Genomic DNA, 20,934 nt, shown 5'->3' with positions numbered 1-20,934 from the left:
AAAAAATTTGGGATCTTCAACACTAGGATTGGATAGTTCAAGATTGCTTAGATTTTCTTTGATATCAAACCATATAAATATAATGTAGTATCATTTTCGTTAAAAGTATTACAATTGTGTTACTATGCAGAGGATCAAAACTGTTCATTATTCCGAGATAATGACGAGTTAACATAATACAAAAGGTACTAAGTTCGAATTGCAACATATTTATTTGTAATTAAAAATAGATTAAAATATAGTTTAGCCTCTCTTGTGATTCCGCTCGAAGTTTACTTATTTGATGTACTTCAAAGTTAATGACTTAGACCCGATGTGGTCCAAACTCCTTATTAGTAGTTAATGAGAATGTAAAAAGACTTAATTTAATTTTCTTATAGAAATACATACGAATTTAAAAATGCTAGGAATAATTTAGTAAATTGGAACCGGGCAACGGGACATGATACAGAGGATAGGTATGGAAGTCCCCTCAGCATTGCTCCTTTAGTAACATATAGAATGATATAGAACTGGCCTATTAGTGATGAATGCTGGAGATGGGAATATGCGATGCATGGGCCATGGCCCATGGCCCATGGTATTAGAGTAAGAGAGACTCAATATATGTCTTTGAAACAGTAGGAGAGTCCTACTCCTACTCCTACACCAAACCAATGCATACGAAGGACCTTTCCAGCTCATAAGAACCTTCCTCACCTGCATGTACGCGATCCAACACTTTTTCATTAATTAAATCAGCGTCCATCCTTTGACTTCCTCTCAGATCTATCCACGCAGTAAAAAGACAGCTGCTTCCTTAGTGTCACTTTCGAAACTAAAAATAGTACCAGAAGGAAGCTCACAGGAAACTTAGTCGACCCCTTCATATCTCTATATGTATATATACCCTTCCCTTCCCTTCCCTTCTTCCACACCAACAACTTCTCTACATCTCCTTCTCGCCTTCCTCCATTTGCTCCAAAATGGCTTCTTTCAAATTATTACTAGTAGTACTTGCCATGAGCTTAGCTCCACTCTCCATGGGGTCGAGAAAGCTAACGTCTTTGGTTCGACCACAATCTAATCTGCTTACATACCACAATGGCCCAGTTCTCCAAGGAGACATCCCCATCTCCATCCTCTGGTACGGCCGCTTCACCCCCACCCAGAAGTCCATCATCTCAGACTTCCTCCTCTCCCTCACCTCCACCACTCCTAAAGCTGCGAACCCATCGGTGTATCAATGGTGGAGCACCATTGACCAACTTTACGTATCCAAGACCAAGAAGAATGGCCCAGTGAAGACCCAAATCCTATTGGCCAACCAAGTCTCGGACGACAAGTACTCTCTGGGCAAGTCCCTTACCCAGGCCCAGATATCTACGCTGGCATCCACGGCCCGGCCCAAGAAAGGAGGCATCGCGTTGGTCTTCACGGCAGACGACGTGTCGGTGGAGGGCTTCTGCCTTAGCCGGTGTGGCCTGCACGGATCCGACCGGAAGACCGGTACGGCGTACATCTGGGTGGGCAACTCGGCGACCCAGTGCCCGGGCCAGTGCGCGTGGCCCTTCCACCAGCCCATCTACGGCCCGCAGAGCTCGCCGCTAGTGGCGCCTAACGGCGACGTCGGGGTCGACGGCATGGTGATCAACCTCGCGAGCATGATGGCGGGAACGGTGACGAATCCGTTCGGCGACGGCTACTTCCAGGGGCCGAAGGAGGCGCCCTTAGAGGCCGCGACGGCGTGCCCGGGTGTGTACGGGAAGGGGGCCTACCCGGGGTACGCTGGGGATCTGCTGTTGGACCCGAACACGGGAGCGAGCTACAACGCGAATGGGGCCCATGGGAGGAAGTACGTGGTCCCGGCCCTGTTTGACCCGTCAACGTCGGCTTGCTCCACCTTGGTGTGAGATTGGGTGAAATGGGTTCTTTTTTTGGGTGTGGATATTTATATCGATGATTAGTGATAATTCTTTTATTCGTTTAGATCTTTTTCTTTTTTGACAATAAAATTAAATGGTGGATTAGAGAATAAATTCGTGGCTCTCTTGCATCAAGGGTACGATAGTGTTGCCAAATTCATAAGTTGGTCTTTGATTAATTTGTCTCAATACTTCCACAGCATGATTAGGAAGCCTTCCCGAGCTTTCAATTCGAAATGCTTCATTAACACACCATTTCCATGTTCATTTATGTTTATGGTTTTTGTCAAGACAAATTTGCTGTAAATTCTTGTTAAGCACAGTTGATTATTACCCTCAGTGTAGATCTTCTATCTTGTGTTAAATTTAGTTTTAAGCAATCTACGAGTATGAATTGATTGTTAAACATAAAATATCAAAATCTTCCCATCAGGAATAGTCGTTGGAGAAATGCACTGATGAGTGTTTCTTGCATATAATCTTTTTTCTGAGTTAATAATGGAAGCCATCAATCCATCATTCAGGTTGAACAAATTGCAGATGATTTACTTGTTGTTAATAATTTGGAAGCTGAGTGGATTGCTCAGCGATCTGACAGATTATTTCTCAGAATCAGAACATATTCTCAGCAAAAGACTTCCAGAAATCAAACATGATCGTACTGGCAATTCCTAATCCATGACATGCTTCTGTTCCTCAGCCATTGATAGTTGGTGATGGTATAAAAGTACATCGATCTGTCAAACTGTATATTTGTCCTTGAATGCTGATTGAATTGCACGGTAAAATCTTCAGTTAAAAAGATGGAAAAATAGAATGGGGAACTTGTTCGATATTATAATAACCTCAGATATCTCTGGGATAAAATTGAAACCTCTAAGAAAAAGTTTTTTTTTTTCCTCTGGGCTTCGGTAAAGAACAAACTTTTTCAATATTTATTCTAATACTAGAATATAAAATAAAAAAATTACATATCTTTATAACTTAAGATTTTAAAATAGATAGTGAATTATCGTAGTATCATAGTAGAGATTTGGAGTTCGAATACTATCAAATCTATTTGTTATTTAAAATATAAAATTTTCACTCATCTAACATCATAATCTTGTAAGGTAGTTCTTAAGTAATACGGTATAAATTATATAATTGGTCTTTGATCTAAAGGTTTTTTCTGTTCATTTGATATTTAACATTGAGACCAATTCTTGGAGCAAGTGAGAACTCTATTTTGCAACAGATAGCAACAATTCCTGCCATTTAGTTGGTCCGTGTTCAATGTGCAGGGATTTAAACAACAAACAAACAAACAAACAAACAAACAAACAGGCAAACAGATTATAAAAATCCAGTATGCTGCAGTGTCTCCTGCCGACTTCTCTCCAAATTTAATCCTTCAAAACTTCCCTCTATTCTTACTACTTTACCTATGAATACTTCCATCTCCATCCCTATGCTCTGGTACGCATTCATGCACCTCTTCCCTCTCGTTCCACAAGCAAATCCCATCTATATATCCGAGAGAATCTAGCAAAGTATGGCTGTTCCCTATTTATAATTTCGTTCAAGAACACAACCATTGACTTGAGTGCACTACCAGACATTAAGATATATGCATCCATTGCTCCTGACATTAGGTTCTTTGTCTCTATACATGGGCATAGGTATGATCACATATATCTAGTTAGATGGCCACATCTAGATTTTGTCTCCCCTGAAATCTAGTACATGTGAAAGAGTAAATCTACATGTGAGTTAAAAAAACTTAATTACAAAGAGTGTAGTGTAGTTGAAGAGAAGACAAAATGAGATCAAGTGAGAATCCATTTGTTGTTTTATATCTCAAACTATTCAAGGCCAATCTAAGTCCTTTTGCATTCTCCCAATGCCAGTGGGCACAATTTACTGGGAGTTGCATATCTAAGAGAAAGATTCTGGCTGCCTGTTTACTTCTAAGTGATAAGATTTAGTCCAGGATTTTTCTTCAAAACTTTGGAAAAAAAAGGAGACTTTGGGAGTTTATGATGAAGTCTTCATTTGCTTCATTTGAATATTTGTAAATTTTTGTTTTACTCACCCTACTCCATAGGTTTGGCGGAGAGATTGTTATATGAAGATATCATTAGGAAGAAGCCAAGTTTTGTCTTAGTAAAATAGGTCTTGATACATGCATTATAACAAGAGACATAATTAAGCCGATTTATACTCAAATAATTAAGGAGGCTCATATAATATGAATTTTTTTTTGTTCAAATTCTAATAATAAATAATAATTTAACTGGGACATTCTTAATTAATTTTCATCTTAGAATTGATCGCTAAGCTTGGAGCCCGACCACTAATCAGTGTTATAGTAATCAAGTTTAACTCTCTTAATTTTAAGGTGGTGTTTTTTTAAGGAAAAAACCCGTGTGCGCAGATTAAGGTGGTGTTCTTTAGAGCAGCTACGCTTCAGTGTGTCTCACAAGCCAAAATTTCTTAATTTTGTTATTATTCATATTAAATAACATCTATTTATTTTTCAAACAAAAAACTAGATTTACTATGCATAAATATTATGTGTTAAATTTTAAAAATAACACAACCCTATGAAACTCAAGAGGCTAAACAACAATCATCAATCAATAACAAAACCCTACAAAAGAAATAATAGAAAAATAAAATAGATAGTCATGGTTAACAAGATAGGGTAAAACTAACGTTGTTGCAGTTGGGAGATAAGACAAGTTCAACATATGGAAGACAATAATGACAATGTAGTTGAAGAGGATGTAGGAGACCCCAAAGTCCGTCAAGGCGGCGAGGGACGGACAATGGGTCGGAAATGACATGGGCGGGGGTGGGGTAAGGGGTGACGACGAAGTCCTCTAAGGTGGCGAGGGAAGGACAAGAGGTCGGAAATGGCGTGTGCACGCATGAGTAGGGTGGGGTTGATGGGCTCTTTGCACTTGGAGAAGGGTGGGGTGGGGGGGGGGGGATGTCATTTTAAGAGTTTGAATTAGCTTGAATTTTATGCCGCACAAACTTAACTAACCAAAGTTTAAATTATAATTTGAATTATGTACCTAATTCAAACTTCATGATGCGATAATCTGGAATCTATGCTCTTTTATCCATAGTATTCAAGTCAAACCGACACTAGGGAATTGGGATTTTTCTAAGCATGGGCAGCTACACTCATCTTCTTTTTAATTAGCTTTGCTTGCATCACAGGATTCTCTCACATCAACAATTAATAGCTAGATGACACTTTCCTCTTACCTGGCTTGGGCCCTAATTAGCATTTTCCCGTGCATTTTTTCGAGTGCAAGAAATGATTTAAACGAGTTTATAAACCATAATACTTCCAGAGTCATTAGGAGTTAAGTTCCCATCATTGCGTATCATATGCAAAATATGTATTCCAAACTTATGGTTTCATAATTAGAACCCTGCGTTATAATGCTTATCATACTATTATTTTGGTTGTATCCAATCATGCTTCCAATATTTATTAGAGTTCTTAAGGCATTAATTTGAATAATTAATTGCACGAGCGGCTGTCTCAGAAATGTTAATTATTTCATGATTAAACTCTCAACTCTATCCAGTACTTAAAGCGAAATAAAAGTTCATGAAATTTGAGTACTTGTTACGTGACTAATATTAAAACCTTCAGAATTGTGCTGGTAATTGGCGACAAAAGGAATCTTGATATTATTGACATTAATGTAAATCCTACATCTAGATTGGCAAAATATGCTATTATCTTCATGCAAAATGTCAAAGAAATTGCTTTAAAGAAAATGCCATATAGTTTAAAAACTGTCTCATGGATTTATATATATATATATACTCTAAAATTTCTTATTTATGTGTGTACTTCATAATCCATAAAATTTGCGTGGATAATTTCATGATGCTTCATAATCCTTTAAGTTAGTAACCTGGCAAAAATTAACATGTACAAAGAAGAATAATGATATTATAATCTTTTCACAGTTAAAATTGATGGGAGTTTTAAAAGTTATTGACGTGTGAAGGATATTCATGAAATAAAAAGTTGAATCCATGTAAAAACTGTGTTTCAAGAGACATAGATATAAATATCAATGTTTGAAGGTATACATGCAAATAAAATATTTTAGAATGATACACACTACAAACCCTAACTTCAATAATGGGTTCAATGAGTAAGCACATTAGTTTTTTTTTTTTGAAAAAAAAGGGATAACTTTGCACTCAATAAACCCAGCAAGATTGCTGAACAAGCTTTGTTTTCGATAACATCAAGTTCTTTATTAATCTCCACTATAAACCACTTTTAATTTGTAATAGAGATCATCATAGTGGATTCTCAACTTTGTCACGTTCTTTTAAACAAAGTTGGGATCTATGGGCTTCCCTAGAAGCTAGATGATAGCTTAATCAAATCCTCTAAACCACACAAAGTATTCCAATTCTCCTTGATTCCCTTGAGAATATGTCCATTGATGCCAATTTGATAGCAGTTAATAATATACTTATCATGCTGCTTGTGCTAAATCCAACAAGGTTAAGGCTGTCAATTCCCCTCTAAAACAGTGCACTTAGTTGGTGCTTCTCTCCACCCAAGGCTTTGCTTATTTTCTAAGCCACTAAATTAAGGTAAACCCTAAACCTCATTCCTATCCACACTACCCCATTCACATGCTTTGCCATTAGAAGTACCTAGGAACTCTCCCTCATACACATGCAACCCTAATTTCCATGCAAAAATTTTAAATTTAATTTTTTTTCCAAAACCAATGCCCTAATAATGTAGTAAGAAAGATGCTGAACAGATGTCATCTCCTCATGCCTCCAATTTATATCATGTGGCCCACCATTCATCATTGATCAATTAATAATTTGAGATTGTTAGGCAGTTGTCATTGAGAATTTTCTAATATTATAATTCTCATTGTAATTATATAACTGCTATCAAAAGCTAACATAATATTATTACTCAATATCATAGTATAATTTTTTCTATGTAAGAAAAAATTGACTGGCAAATATTTTAGGTTATAAACTTTAATATATTTATTAATTTCAAATGCCATTTGTTAGAAATATTCTGTGGATCATTTATTAAAAAATTAATTGTAATGACAATTGAGTGAAAATATTTAAATGACAATTATAATATTTATTAAAAAAAAGTGACAATTAAGTAAAAATCCTTAAAAAAAATCTCCCTCGCTAACTTATGCGCCAATTCTCCCTATATATATGACCTCTGCTCTATCCAATATCATCATCATCTCCAATTCATAGAAAGTTTAGGCTCTCTCTACAATGGCTGCAGCTCTCCTCCTTCTGATCCTTGTAAACTTTGTAAACATTTGCTCTGGTACTCGAAAGCTATCATCTCTATACCAACCACCACTTCCTCTTCTCTCATACCACAAAGGTCCTCTTCTCCAAGGAGACATCCCCATCTCTATTCTATGGTATGGGAAATTTACTCCATCCCAGAAATCCATCATCTCTGACTTCCTCCTCTCCTTAACTCCCCAACCAACCCAACATCCAATCTCATCATCCACACCTCCCTCTGTTGCCAAGTGGTGGAGCACAATTGACTACTTGGTCCAAAAGGCCGGCAAAGCTAAGACCCACATCGCCTTAGCCAACCAAGTCACCGACGAGCACTGTTCCATCGGAAAGCTACTAAAGAAGTCTCAGCTCACGGAGCTAGCACTCAAAGCCAATGCGTTAAGCTCAGGCGTGGCATTAGTCCTCACCGCCACCGACATCGCCGTCGAGGGCTTCTGCGAGAGCGCCTGCGGCACCCACGGCTCGATCGCCGGGCCCGGGCCGGCGTACGTGTGGGTTGGGAATTCTGCGACCCAATGCCCAGGGCAGTGCGCATGGCCATTCCACCAGCCACTGTATGGGCCTCAGAGTCCTCCTCTTGGAGCTCCTAATGGCGATGTAGGGGTGGACGGCATGGTCATCAACGTTGCTAAGCTGCTGGCTGGGGCTGTCACGAACCCATTTGGGGACGGCTACTTCCAGGGTGATGCCGGTGGTCATGTGGAAGTGGGCTCGGCTTGCACCGGAGTCTATGGCAAAGGGGCGTATCCTGGCTATCCGGGGGAGTTGTTGCTGGATTCGAGCAGTGGTGGGAGTTATAATGCGGAGGGGATCAATGGGAGGAAGTATTTAGTGCCTGCTATGTTTGATCCTGCTACTTCCTCTTGCTCGCCAGTGGTTTGAAACTTGAAAGGGATTTAGAAGACTCTGGGGGTGTGATTTGGGATTGTGTAGCTTCTGTAAATGCTTGCATATAATAAAATTTGTCTCAGTGAAGTTATTGAACTGCTTGTTTACTTGGGTCCTTCACCGTAGACTATGGTTTATTTAACTTTACAAATCAAGTACTCTTGAAGAATTTTAGGTTTTACAAAGGTAATTCAAATTAGAGTTTGAGAAGCTAAGAGAAAGTGCAAAGATAATACAAGGGCGTTTTAGGTATTTTAAAAATAAGAGATAATTTTACTTAGACTCATAAAGTTTCACTGTTTTTACTGCATACACTCCTGAACTATATTTTTTTTATAGAAATTTGTATTGTTAATTGTTTATATATATATATATATTAATTTAGATACATGACTAAATGTGATAACAAAATAGTTCTGGAAGTTTAAATAAAATAATTCCTTAAAAAATCAATAAATTTGGTATCCCTAATAGAACATTCCTCCCAGGATTACAAATCGCCTAAAGAGAGGTGTTAAAAAGTATTAAAAATAGGGTGTTATTAAAAAAAAAAATCCCTAAACTTGAATACCTCTTTACACCAAGCTCTCTCATGTCATTCATATGGTGGCAGTCAAACCCACATTCCCAATAGTAGTTGATAGTTGTGCGCTAAATTACAACAAATGTCTTCGGAAGAGAAATAAATGGAGAAAGAGAGAGAACTGGGAACTTGTCTTCTTCCTTTCCCCATCTCCTCCTCCTCCCCCTCCCAAGTTATATACACTGGAGATCGAGTTTAAACCCATATGAGATTGCTCCCATGGATATCATGAACTCATCTCCATGCCATGCACTTCTCCTTACCTCCATCTTCCTTTTAACACTTCTAACCGTGGTCTTTGAAACCAACTGCATGAATAGTATCTCTTATCCTGAGGTATCTATCTATCTATCCACCTTTTTCTATGCCTATTCTTTGTTATTCCTCATAAAGATTTATTTATCCATCGAATAGGGAAGGCTAATGGAGGAGAAGATCCGATTAGGGTCGACGCCGCCCAACTGCTACAACCGCTGCAACGACTGCATCCCATGCATTGCGATTCAAGTGCCGAGTCTAATGGGCCGAGATGATCGGGGCCTTTGTGGCCCAATTCGCCCATCTGATGAGGAATAAGTACTCAAATTACAAGCCTCTGGAATGGAATGCCTGTGTGATGATCACATTTATACCCCGTAGTTTATGGATTTCATAATAAGGCCCTTCTTGCAATTATAGATTTTCTCGTTCCATTTTGTTCTTTGCCTGGGCTGGACTGCTACGTCTTTTATCAAAATACTGAGATACTGCAAAATAATCCATCAGGCTATATGACTGGTGTTTTTAGCAAATAGGACCTCTCATTTTAAATAATTAAACAAAAGGGCTTTATTTATAAATAAATGGTGTTCTATGAAAGGACTGGAACACTTAAGGGTTAATAAGAATTAATAATATGAGCCGATCAGCACGTGAGCAATGGAAGGGTCAATATAACCATGCAAATTTGGAGACCAATACTTTAGCTATTCTAATTTTCTATACTAGTATGAACTATTCTAGTGTTTAGTTATATATTAGTAAAATATGTAATACACTTGATGTAACATAAAATTAAAATAATAATTTAATAAATAATTAAAATACTCATCATAATTTAACAAATAACATTTGCCACACCCCACCCCATTCTCACCCACCGGGCTATCACTCATGCCCTCACCCATCACCCCTGCCCTACCTCACCCCACCCTCATCTATTCGCCCTCTTACTCTCCTTCCCACCAATAACCATCACTTCACCCATCACCCTCACCTGGCCACCACCCATGCTCTCACCCATCACCTTTGCCCTCACCTCACCCCACCCTTACTCATCCGACGTCCTCCTCTCCGTCAACCTCCATATCTCTCTCAGCCTCCATCGGCAAGCTGCCGTCACCTCCTCCTCTCCATCGGCCTCTTCGTCGTCCTCCTCCATCGATTATCTCCTCCGATCTCTTTCGGCGGCCTCCTCCACCATCGACGTTGGGCTCGACGGTCTCCTTTTCTTCCTCCTCTCCGTCAGCCTGTTCGTCTTCCTCCATTGACCATCTCCTCTAGCCTCCTCCATCGGCAAGCTGCCTCCTCTCCGACTTCCTCCTCCATCGATAAGCCGCCACCGCCTCCTCATACTCTAATCAAGCTCGAGCTCGGTTCAGACTTGGTTAAACTTGGCTCGAGCCTAAACAACACAATTGGATTCAAAATTAATTTCGAGCTGAGCCTGAGCTAGAGCCAACTTGCTCAGGCTCGAGTCATTTACATCCCTAGACCTAAATAATTGTTTACTTATTATATTAATATAAAAATGTTTACATCAGAATAAATTTTTTTTTTTGTATAGTCGGCTCGAATCTTGATTTATTTAAGCCCAATAAATATAAGCATGGATTGGATTAAGACAAAGAATCTAGTAAATTTTGCTTTCCACTAATTCATCTCCTTTCCCTTCTCTCCTCCCATCACCTCTCTTATCGATATGACCTCAAACCTCCATCGATCCTTTTCACATCATTATCAATCTCCACGCCGACCGACGCACATCTGGGAAGAACGACCAGCACAGCACAACATCGGCACGCCGCCGCAAAATGCTCTCCGTCGATCGTGGAATTCCATCCACAGTGCGTCAAGAACGCTCCGATCGCCGGATGACAGAAGACGTCCAACTCGATCGCAAATAGACAGCTTTCTTTCACTAAACCAGGCCTAATTATCATCCAAAAGAACTCATATATATATTTGCTAGGCCCCATTCAAACTCATTTATATATAGGTTTGTCATTTGCCATGACTGTTATGCTACCAAAGTTTACGTACACGTTTTGCCTCGTAACCACCGCTTTAACCATCAAACTGATCAAATAAGAATACACTGAGATACCATAACAATCAGATCCTAACACAAGACATTCACCAAATTGAACACTAACACTTCCTGAATTAAACATCATAAAGTAGCAAAACAAAAATAACAAAAATAAAATAGATTCATCCAATGCTAGCAACTATCGGCTCTTTTGTGGCCTACCATTGTTGGCTGAGTTAATTTGATAATCAAATCTTTCGTACAATGCTGCAGAGTAGACTGGAAGTTTTTATGATTTCTGACCAGCCAAGTAGAATAAATGCAAGCTGCCATCAAAATTAATGTCCACCATAGGCCTTGTTTTTAAAAAAAAACTTCTATCAATGATGCATGTACCACTAAGGAGCTTTGGGGATCTTTAAATTTACCCCCAAACAACCTTTAGTCCAGGATGGAACTCCCCTGTTTTAGCACCTCAAGAACGAACCTCTCAAAATTAACAAAAGAAGTTCCACCAGGCTGTGTTGCGGCCCTAACTGCACTCTTTTTCCACTCCATTGCTCTCCTCTTCATCTCCTTCCCTTCCTCTCCATCCATCACCTCTCTTATCAGCTCCTCAACCTCCATCCTCTTCACATTATTGTCGATCTCCATCCCTACACCCAACTCATTGCATGCATACCTACAGTTTGTCTGCTGGTCTGCAAAGAACGGCCAGCACAACATCGGCAAGCCGCCGCAAATGCTCTCCATTGTCGAATTCCATCCGCAGTGCGTCAAGAACGCTCCGATCGCCGGATGGCACAAGATCTCCTCCTGCGGACACCAACTTGCAAATAGACACCTTTCTTTGATCTCTTCTAGCAACTCCGTTGGAAGGATAGCAGAGTCACCTTTCACTAAATCAGGCCTAATTACCCACAAGAACTCGTATCCACTATTGGCTAGGCCCCATGCAAACTCTATAAGTTGGTCATTTGTCACGATTGCTATGCTACCAAAGTTTACGTACACGATAGAGTTAGGCCTTTTGCCTTGTAACCACTCTAAGCAACCAGGTTGCTCTTTCCATAGGTTTGAGCCCAACGAGCTGAGTGGGCTCTCGGGGACTTGGTTGGCAAGAGAGCAAAGTGGTCCGATTGTGTAGATGGGAGGGAGCATTGGAGTCATGGCTTCGATGATTGGGAGCTCGAATTCATCAAAGGTGTTGACTAAGATTGCAGTTGCCAAGGAAGCCCTCTCTGCCTCACCCTTGACGAAGTTAAACATGACATCATTTGGGTCCAATGTTCGTATGAAGGCTGGGAAGTCTCTTAATCTCATGTTCTTAAGCCCTGGTATCCAATCGATCGGCGTGTCAAGATATCCATTGGTAAGTTGATCGACATCTGTTAATGAAAAAGAACAGGGGCTTAATGTGCTTTCCATGGATGATTGTTTAAGTTTCTAATGGAGCAGGGGCTGCGGCCTGGTTTGTCAAGAAGATAACAGCAGATTTGAATTTTATTTACCTTTGAGTGGAACGAGCTCCCTCTCCGCAAGATGCCTATAGTGGAGGCAGCACAAGAAGGCACAAGCGCTGCCAGGCCAGAAGATGACATCCGGGACTCCAAGCTCCTTTGCAGCGTCCAGAGTAAAGCTCATGAAGGCATCTGAGACGATGCAACTCACTGGAGGAACACAAGGAGAAGAAAAAGAAGAAGGATTGTCGCCATTGAGCTGAGAGAGGAGGCGGCGGAAGTTGGGGAGGCAAGTGGCCGTGATGGATTGACAAAGAGAGGGGATGTCTTGGGTGGCATCGTCGTCGGAGGGGGGGAGGCCGTCGGGTATCGTGGCGAAGCGGAAATCGGCGAGACCGTCGAGGGCGGCGGGGCCGCGGGAGTTGAGGAGGCGACGGTGGTTGTACTCGGTGTTGACGAAAGTGACGTGGAAGCCCTGGGAGTGGAGGAGCTTGGCTATCTTGAGCATGGGGTTGATGTGCCCTTGGACTGGGTAGGGGATGCACACCGCATGGGGCTTATCAGATGCAACCGTAGAACTCATCTCTCTCTCTCTCTCTCTCTCTCTCTCTCTCTCTCTCTCTCTCTCTCTCTCTCTCTCTCTCTCTCTCTCTCTCTCTCTCTCTCTCTCTCTCTCTCTCGGTTTTATAGACAATTGTCAATGAAAAGTTCTGGCAGCGGTGCTCGACGAGCCTTAGTTCAGGCTCGAAATAAACGGCTCAATAAGGTTGAGTTTTTATCTATTAATATATTCTTCATAATTTATAAGCATTAGATCTTTGATCCAAGGCTTATACATCTTCGTGATGGGCTCGAGCCGTTTAAAATTTGGATTGAGCTCATTTTTCTTATCGTTGAGATTTGTATTGGGTTTAAAAAAATTTCAACCAGTAGTTTGAACTTGGAAATCCATTCAATATCCTATTTTTTAATCGAATAGCCTATTAGGACAGAAGAATCTACTATAACTTTTTATAAGGACCCCCCAATTGCATTATCCACCGACACACTTCAAAATGCTTAGGCCCACACTTCAAGGATGGTAAATCTGGGGGTAGATCTGAGGATAGATCAATCTATTTTCCTTTGATTTGAAGACCTCTATTCCAATATGGATCACTTATTATCTTTTTACGCCTGAGGGTAAGAGTCCATGCACACACATGAGTAGCTTCTCTTCAGTCTTCACCAAAGAAGAAAACTATCTGAAGAGATCTAGCCAAATCAAGAAAGCCTTTCACTCAGAAATGGGGTCTCCTCTCAAGCCATATGCAGTGCTCATCCCATACCCAGCCCAAGGCCACGTCTCTCCCATGCTCCAACTTGCTAAGCTTCTCCATGCAAGAGGCTTCTACATCACTTACGTGAACTCTGAGTACAACCATAGGCGCTTGCTACGGTCCCGAGGATCCAAGCCCTTGGACGGCCTTGACGACTTCCGGTTCGAAGCCATACCAGACGGCCTGCCACAGTCCGACGATGATGTCACGCAAGACATCCCGGAATTATGCGTCTCGATTACGAAGAATTGTTTTGCTCCCTTCCGAGATCTATTGGTTAGGCTCAACGGTTGTCCGGGGAAGCCGTTGGTTAGTTGTGTGATAGCTGATGGATTGATGAGCTTTGCACAGAGGGTGGCTGAGGGATTGAGCATCCTTGGACTTGTATTCTGGGCCACTAGTGCTTGCTGTTGTGCAAATTTACCAAATGGGTGAAGATAGTGGAAGCAAGACCTTCTTTACCCCCAAATATCACAAATGGGAATAGTGAAAGAGAATACAATGCAAAGCTTAAAAACCTCCAATAAGAATGTTAATAGTGATAGAAAAGCCCTAAGCAACTTCTAATCACGGATTAACACCATAATATATGCAAACTCCAAGCAAGACAACAATGGAGACAAAAGAGAGAGAGAGACAAGATTTATGTGGTTCAGCGATATGTCTACGTCCACGGGCGGAGCAATCTTCTTTACTATGCAAATTCCTCACTTACAAAGAGTTTAAGAACTCCAATCACTCTCAATACAATGGTGGCTTAACTCTCATTAATGTTCTTCCAACTACTTACCATAAAAAACCCCCTTTAGTATTTATAGTCAGGGGTTTTTCAGTGTCGCGTTCGAATGCCCTTGGGGCGCGTTCGAATGCACCCAATGTAAACCCAGCAAAACTCAAGGGGGCGTTCGAACGCGGGAGGGGGCCGTTCAAACGCCTGCAGAAACAGCTGTTCTCGGGTTGGCTCGCGTTCGAACGCGACTGGGGCCGTTCAAACGCCCGCAGAAAATCTGCTCTCGGGTTGGCTCGCATTCGAACGCGGCTGGGGCCATTCGAACGCCTGCAGAAAATCTGCTCTCGGTCTAAGCCCGCGTTCGAATGCGACACAGAAATACTGAAACATGTTGAATTTTTTGCTGAAACTGAATTTGAGCCAATTTTTAACACTTGCGACTTCATGAGCTACCTTCAATTCTCTCAGCTGATTAGAAGAGGTTATACGCCACTTAAAAGTAATTAATTAAGATAGGCATGTGATAGAGTCGTTAAGGAAAATTCTAAACTTTACACCATATAATTTTTTATTTTTTTGAATAACACTCTGTTTTCAAGGATTTTGTAATCCAAAAGCCTTTTTTTTTGTTGATAATTTTAATATGACATGTTGAGTAAACTAAATAAACTATTTTCAAATAGAAGGGCGTTAATCAAAGAATATTTTGTTTGATACTAAAGATAATTTTTGATGAATTTATATTAAAATAACCCTATTTCAACCAACACATGGAGTGGGGTTATTTCAAAATATAGGGTTCATTCTATTTTTCTATTCCAAAACTTTATCCATTATTTTGTATTTTTATTCTGTAAGAAAGGGAATTTATTCCGGAACGGAGCACTTATCCGTCATTCCAAACCAAACGCACTTGGTATTTTTATTCTGTATCAAAATGATGTTTCAAACTCTGTAACCCCAAAAAGAAGTGAGCTAAAATTAATCCAGCATAATCTCAAGCCTTTTACTAACATCTTAATTTCTCTGTCTGCTTGAACAGACATGAGTTATCTGACCAATGGCTATCTTGATACACAACTAGACTGGATTCCTGGCATGCAAGACATCCGCTTGAAGGACATATCCTGCTTCATAAGAACCACTGATCGCAACGACATCATGCTTAATTACGACAGCGGCGAGGCACAGAATGCTGTCAAGGCACGAGGCGTTATCCTCAACACATTCCACGAGTTAGAGAACGACGTCGTCGCCGCCTTGAACCACATCTTTCCTCACCTTTATACCATAGGTCCACTACAAAATTTTGTTAGGAAGATGCCACAAGGTGAATTAGATTCAATAGGCTCAAACCTTTGGAGAGAAGATACCAAGTGTCTCGAGTGGTTGGAGCAGTGAGTCCATATGAGTTCCAATTATTTTGGAGCAAAAGGGTGGGAAAATGTACTGTGTGACTCAGGAAATTTGCATGTTACATTCAAATGTTAGTCGCAGTCTATGTTTCAATCGAATTCATATTACTTTCCAGAGTTTGTATCAGATTTATTTTTCAAAGTCCTAATTGAGATTATATTCAGAGCATGTCTTAGAATATAAATTTTATCTTTAAGAGGACTTAGCATAAGATTTATTTAAGATTAATGGCATATGGATAAAACTATAAATATGTATTAGAATCTGTTTAATCCTGAGGGTGAAATAAGAACTTTTTTTTTCTTCTTGCTACATCTTAGAATTAATCCTATATTTAAATTGTGAACATGCATAAATGAAAAAAGAATGGAAAATCAACTAATATATCATATTATATAATTAATTGGCCTAAAAGCTTAAGCTGTCTTCTAAAGAATAACAATATATATATATATATTCATCGTATATTTGAAACAATGTTCATTGTTAAATAAATTTTTAACTACACAAATGTAAGCTAGGTATTTTCTTTGCTAGCTCTGTAGATCATTGAAAGAGTTACCACTTGCCTCTGTTACCATTGAGATATAATTTGCATCAATTAGATTACCATTTCAGTACTTGCTGGCATCCAAACAGAGGATAAAATACAAAACTGGTTGCATGCCCCTCCAAAGAATAGGACAAATTGGATGACCTTTTGTTCAACAAAGTCCGCGGATAGATTTATCTTTCTACTTTGATGAAGACTACCATTTCGAAAAGGATCACTTATCTTTATCCCTGATTGTAGAGTCCATGTACACACATCGGTGGCTGCTCTCACCAAAGAAGAGAACTTCTGAAGAGAAACAAAGTAACAAAGCCTTCACTCAGAAATGGGGTCTCCTCTCAAGCCACATGCAGTTCTTATTCCACAACCAGCTCAAGGCCATGTAACTCCCATGCTCCAACTTGCTAAGGTTCTCCATGCAAGAGGTTTCCATATCACTTATGTGAACTCTGAGTACAACCACAAGCGCTTGCTAAGGTCTCGAGGATCGAATTCCTTGAATGGCCTCGATGACTTCCGGTTCGAAGCCATACCAGACGGCCTGCCACAGCCCGATGAGGATGTCACACAAGACATCGCAGAATTATGCATCTCGACTACAAAGAATTGTGTCGTTCCCTTCAGAGATCTATTGATTAGGCTCAACAGTTGTCCTGGAAAGCCACCAGTTAGTTGTGTCATAGCTGATGGAGTGATGAGCTTTGCACAGAGGGTGGCTGAGGACTTGAGCATCATTGGGCTTGTATTCTGGACCACTAGTGCATGTGGGTTCATGGGTTACCTTCACTTCTCTGAGCTGATTAAAAGAGGCTATACACCAATTAAAGGTAAAATACACTTAACATAGATAGGCATGTGATAGAGATCAAGTGAAGTCCAAGTACTCTGTTCTCCTCTTTCTGCTCAAACAGAGATATACATAGGATTAACCACTAGTTTTCAGTTATAACAAGATGAGCTCATCTGCTCATGCCATAATGCTCCAAAGTCTATAAGCTAAAAGGATTGAGCTAAAATTAATCCAGCATAATTTCATGCCTTACTAACATCTTTCCATATTTGATTGTACAGATGAGAGTTACCTGACCAATGGCTATCTTGATACACCAATAGACTGGATTTCTGGCATGCAAGACATCCGCTTGAAGGACATGCCTAGCTTCATAAGAACCACTGACTGCAACGACATCATGCTCAATTTCGACGGTGGCGAGGCACAGAATGCTCTAAAGGCACAAGGCGTTATCCTCAACACATTCCACGAGTTAGAGAACGACGTCGTCGCCGCCTTGAACCACATCTTTCCTCACCTTTATACCATAGGTCCACTACAAAATTTTGTTAGGAAGATACCACAAGGTGAATTAGATTCAATAGGCTCAAACCTTTGGAGAGAAGATACCAAGTGTCTCGAGTGGTTGGATGCTCAGAGTTCTGCTTCAGTTGTATATGTGAACTTTGGAAGCATAACAGTGATGACAGGTGACCAGCTTACAGAATTTGCATGGGGACTGTCTAATAGCAGGCACCCATTTTTGTGGGTCATCAGGCCTGACCTTGTTGCAGGGGAGAAAACCATGGTAACTGAGGACTTCATTGTGGAGACTAGAGGTAGAGGAATACTAACAAGCTGGTGCCCACAAGAGCAAGTGCTCTCACACCCATCTCTTGGTGTGTTTCTAACTCACAGTGGATGGAACTCAACCTTAGAGAGCATTTGTGGTGGAGTGCCAATGATATGTTGGCCCTTCTTTGCTGAGCAACCAACTAACTGTAGATATGCTTGCAAGAAGTGGGGAATTGGTTTAGAGATAGATAGCAATGTAAGGAGGGAGGAAGTAGAGGGACTAGTGAGGGAAGTAATGGAAGGGGAGAAAGGGAAGGAGATGAGGTTAAAGGCAAAGGAGTGGAAGGAGAAGGCAGAAGAGGCTACTAAAGGAGGAGGATCTTCGAAGGAGAACATGGACAGATTGGTCCACTATCTATTGACAGGAAATGGCGAAGAGGCTTGCAGTGAGTCCATATGAGTTCCAATGACTTTGGAGCAAATGCGTGGAATACTACACTGTATTTACATGCTTCAGTCAATTAACCTTCTCAAACTGTTCCATTGAAATAAATGGCGCACAGTCTACTTTATTGATAACAAGTATAATAGGTGCAGGGGAGCCTGCCTATTTTCTGTTTTTGAGAGGGAAAAAGAAATCATAATCATAATATTTATTTGGAAGAAATGATGTTGAGGGAGATAAAGAATAGAAAATCTTCATAAAGAAAAGAAAAAAGTCCAAGAAATAGCCCAAAGGCACCAAACCAAGATGAAGAGATACTTATTATTCATTGGTGGTAAAGAAAAAGAAAAAAAGAAAAAAAAAACATGCTTTGGTTCCATAGCTTCAAATCAATCCGAGTAACTTAAAATTCATTTCAGCAGAAAGAAGCAAGGACTAATTGAAGATGAACTATATCGGACCTGTGGCGATTAAATGCAATTCATTTTTTATTTAAAAAATAACTGCACCTTGGTATTCAACAAATGCATAAGGATACATTAACAATAAGTAAATACTGTGAACCAATATTATGGGAATGCCCAAAACTTCATAATAAATGGAAATGGAACTCTAAACAATCTAATTATCACAATGCCTTGTTGGTCAACAATCAAAGAAAATGAACAACAAGCATTTGCTGGTCATTTGCACCCACAGCAACTGCATTGTTTTTTAATCAATTTCAAGTGTAAATGGGGACAAGTCTTTTCATCTCCACTGGGGAAAAAATAGTTGAATAGAATATAAGTACCTGATTTATCTAAATGTGTTCAATAAGTTTTTGATCATCATTTGTCCACCATCCACCACTGCACTTATTGTCAAAATAATTATGTCAGCAGTCAGTGCAGCAGCTTCATATCTGTATACACAAAATAAAAAGATAAAATTGTCCAAATATTCCCTTCATCATTCAATGAATACAAAACATATGCACAGAGGAACAATGGTCAACTCTACATTGTCACAAACCTATAATATGCATTCCTTTAGTTAACGAGTGAGAATATCTCACCAATTCTTTAGATCATCAGTTTCTCTGATACCAGCAGTGTCAAGATGAGTGACAGTGATACCTCAACAGACACATTTGCTTCTACCACATCCCTTGTAGTTTCAGCAATTTCAGTAACTATTGCTCCGTCACTCTGCAAGATAGCATTAACCAAGAAGAATTGAAGAACAAGGATATGGTGAATAACTGCAGCGAATAGATACATCTATAACTTGAGAACAGAAGACCTACACCCAAAACTAACCTGTCTGGTCTGATTTAGTAGACCAACAAGGACAACCCAATTGGATCTACTAGGGCCCATTATGTCATTAAATTATTTATCTAATACATGGCATAGGAACTTATCCGATCGTGATATACTTCTCCAGAGGTTTTAACAATGTCATACGAACTATGAAGCACCATAATTCAGTAAGTAACTATTACTCAGTCACCCTCTATGTTTATATATATGCGGTGCATATTCAAGTTGCGAAGAAAATAAAAAAATAACCCTACTTTGCTCCAATCATTAAGGAGGCTTGACTTTCCAACATTTGGGATGCCAATGATTCCTATCTGCAAGACTTAAAAAAGCATGATGTTAGAAAATCTAACTTGAAAAAAATAAAACTTTATCTCTTACTACCGCAAACCAAAATTTTATTTTTTTATGATGTGTTTTCTTACTTCTCTCTTCCTACTCTTCCTCTCTCTCTCTCTCTCTCTCTCTCTCTCTCTCTCTCTCTCTCTCTCTCTCTCTCTCTCTCTCTCTCTCTCTCTCTTCTTCCCTCTCCCTTTACCGTCGCATCCCACTTTTTTTCCTCCATTTCTTCTATCTCTCTCTCCCTTCTCTTTCCCTCTCTTTCTCGTCTTCCCTCTCCCTCTTACTTTCGCAGCCCACCTCTCTCTTTTTTTCCTCCACACTGACAGTATCCTGAAAGAATCGGACCCCATGATACCCAATTGGGCTGAAGAGTCCCTTCAAACACTCGCCTTGCAACATGTATCATATCGCATTTGGCGTACGAATTAACCAAAGAATTACTCAGGTTGCTACTGAAAACACCTCCTTCAACTCTGTAAAGTCTTGTGCGTATCTCTTTCCTACTTCTCTCTGCATGCTCCATCCTTGCTCTGGCGATGCTTCGAACATCTCCGAGAGCACGGAGGAGGCTGGAGAGCGGCATGCCGTAGGTCATTAGAAGATATGAAGATAATAATGGGAACTATTACTGGCATAGTTATGCGGACCGAACTGAACATGTGAACCAATGTATCGATCCCGACTCTAAGCCTGTTTGATTTTTTAGCGGATAGAAAATGAAATTTCTTTTTAAAACTAGTAAAGTATAATTAAAATATGATTTTGTACGAATTTATATGAATTGACGTGCTTAAAC

The 20,934-nt window shown here is 40.1% G+C and overlaps 5 protein-coding genes and 1 long non-coding RNA gene across 6 annotated transcripts; 4 read left to right on the top strand and 2 right to left on the bottom strand.

Annotated features, from left to right (window-relative positions):
- The first annotated feature begins 899 nt into the window (after window positions 1-899).
- On the top strand, window positions 900-2,018 carry LOC140799713 (protein PHOSPHATE-INDUCED 1-like). The gene has a single exon (XM_073154154.1). The coding sequence runs from the start codon at window positions 966-968 to the stop codon at window positions 1,890-1,892; it is 927 nt and encodes a 308-aa protein (XP_073010255.1). The 5' UTR covers window positions 900-965; the 3' UTR covers window positions 1,893-2,018.
- A 5,145-nt stretch (window positions 2,019-7,163) lies between these two features.
- On the top strand, window positions 7,164-8,225 carry LOC140799714 (protein PHOSPHATE-INDUCED 1-like). Its single transcript, XM_073154155.1, has one exon. It carries the CDS (start codon window positions 7,200-7,202, stop codon window positions 8,121-8,123), a length of 924 nt encoding a protein of 307 aa, XP_073010256.1. The 5' UTR covers window positions 7,164-7,199; the 3' UTR covers window positions 8,124-8,225.
- Window positions 8,226-11,105: 2,880 nt separating this feature from the next.
- On the bottom strand, window positions 11,106-13,158 carry LOC140799544 (7-deoxyloganetin glucosyltransferase-like). Its single transcript, XM_073153902.1, has 2 exons — window positions 12,514-13,158; window positions 11,106-12,390 (listed from the first exon to the last, which is right to left on the bottom strand). The coding sequence occupies exons 1-2, from the start codon at window positions 13,043-13,045 to the stop codon at window positions 11,444-11,446; spliced, it is 1,479 nt and encodes a 492-aa protein (XP_073010003.1). The 5' UTR covers window positions 13,046-13,158; the 3' UTR covers window positions 11,106-11,443.
- A 468-nt stretch (window positions 13,159-13,626) lies between these two features.
- Window positions 13,627-15,912, top strand: LOC140800133 (7-deoxyloganetin glucosyltransferase-like). Its single transcript, XM_073154796.1, has 3 exons — window positions 13,627-14,212; window positions 15,370-15,440; window positions 15,554-15,912. The coding sequence occupies exons 1-3, from the start codon at window positions 13,665-13,667 to the stop codon at window positions 15,910-15,912; spliced, it is 978 nt and encodes a 325-aa protein (XP_073010897.1). The 5' UTR covers window positions 13,627-13,664.
- A 603-nt stretch (window positions 15,913-16,515) lies between these two features.
- LOC140799586 (uncharacterized) lies at window positions 16,516-20,108 on the bottom strand. The gene is made up of 5 exons (XR_012111034.1): window positions 20,051-20,108; window positions 19,550-19,682; window positions 17,883-19,396; window positions 17,563-17,790; window positions 16,516-17,379 (listed from the first exon to the last, which is right to left on the bottom strand). It is a non-coding gene; the product is annotated as an uncharacterized lncRNA (long non-coding RNA).
- Window positions 16,806-18,714, top strand: LOC140799585 (7-deoxyloganetin glucosyltransferase-like). Its single transcript, XM_073153964.1, has 2 exons — window positions 16,806-17,307; window positions 17,552-18,714. The coding sequence occupies exons 1-2, from the start codon at window positions 16,806-16,808 to the stop codon at window positions 18,505-18,507; spliced, it is 1,458 nt and encodes a 485-aa protein (XP_073010065.1). The 3' UTR covers window positions 18,508-18,714.
- Window positions 20,109-20,934: the final 826 nt, after the last annotated feature.

The sequence above is a fragment of the Typha latifolia genome, chromosome 13, assembly GCF_019914945.1.
Source record: "Typha latifolia isolate L0001 chromosome 13, TyphaL0001v2, whole genome shotgun sequence".
Taxonomy (NCBI): Eukaryota; Viridiplantae; Streptophyta; class Magnoliopsida; order Poales; family Typhaceae; genus Typha; species Typha latifolia.
The sequence above is the reverse complement of the archived record's forward strand: the minus strand, read 5'-3'. Positions and strand labels throughout refer to the sequence as shown.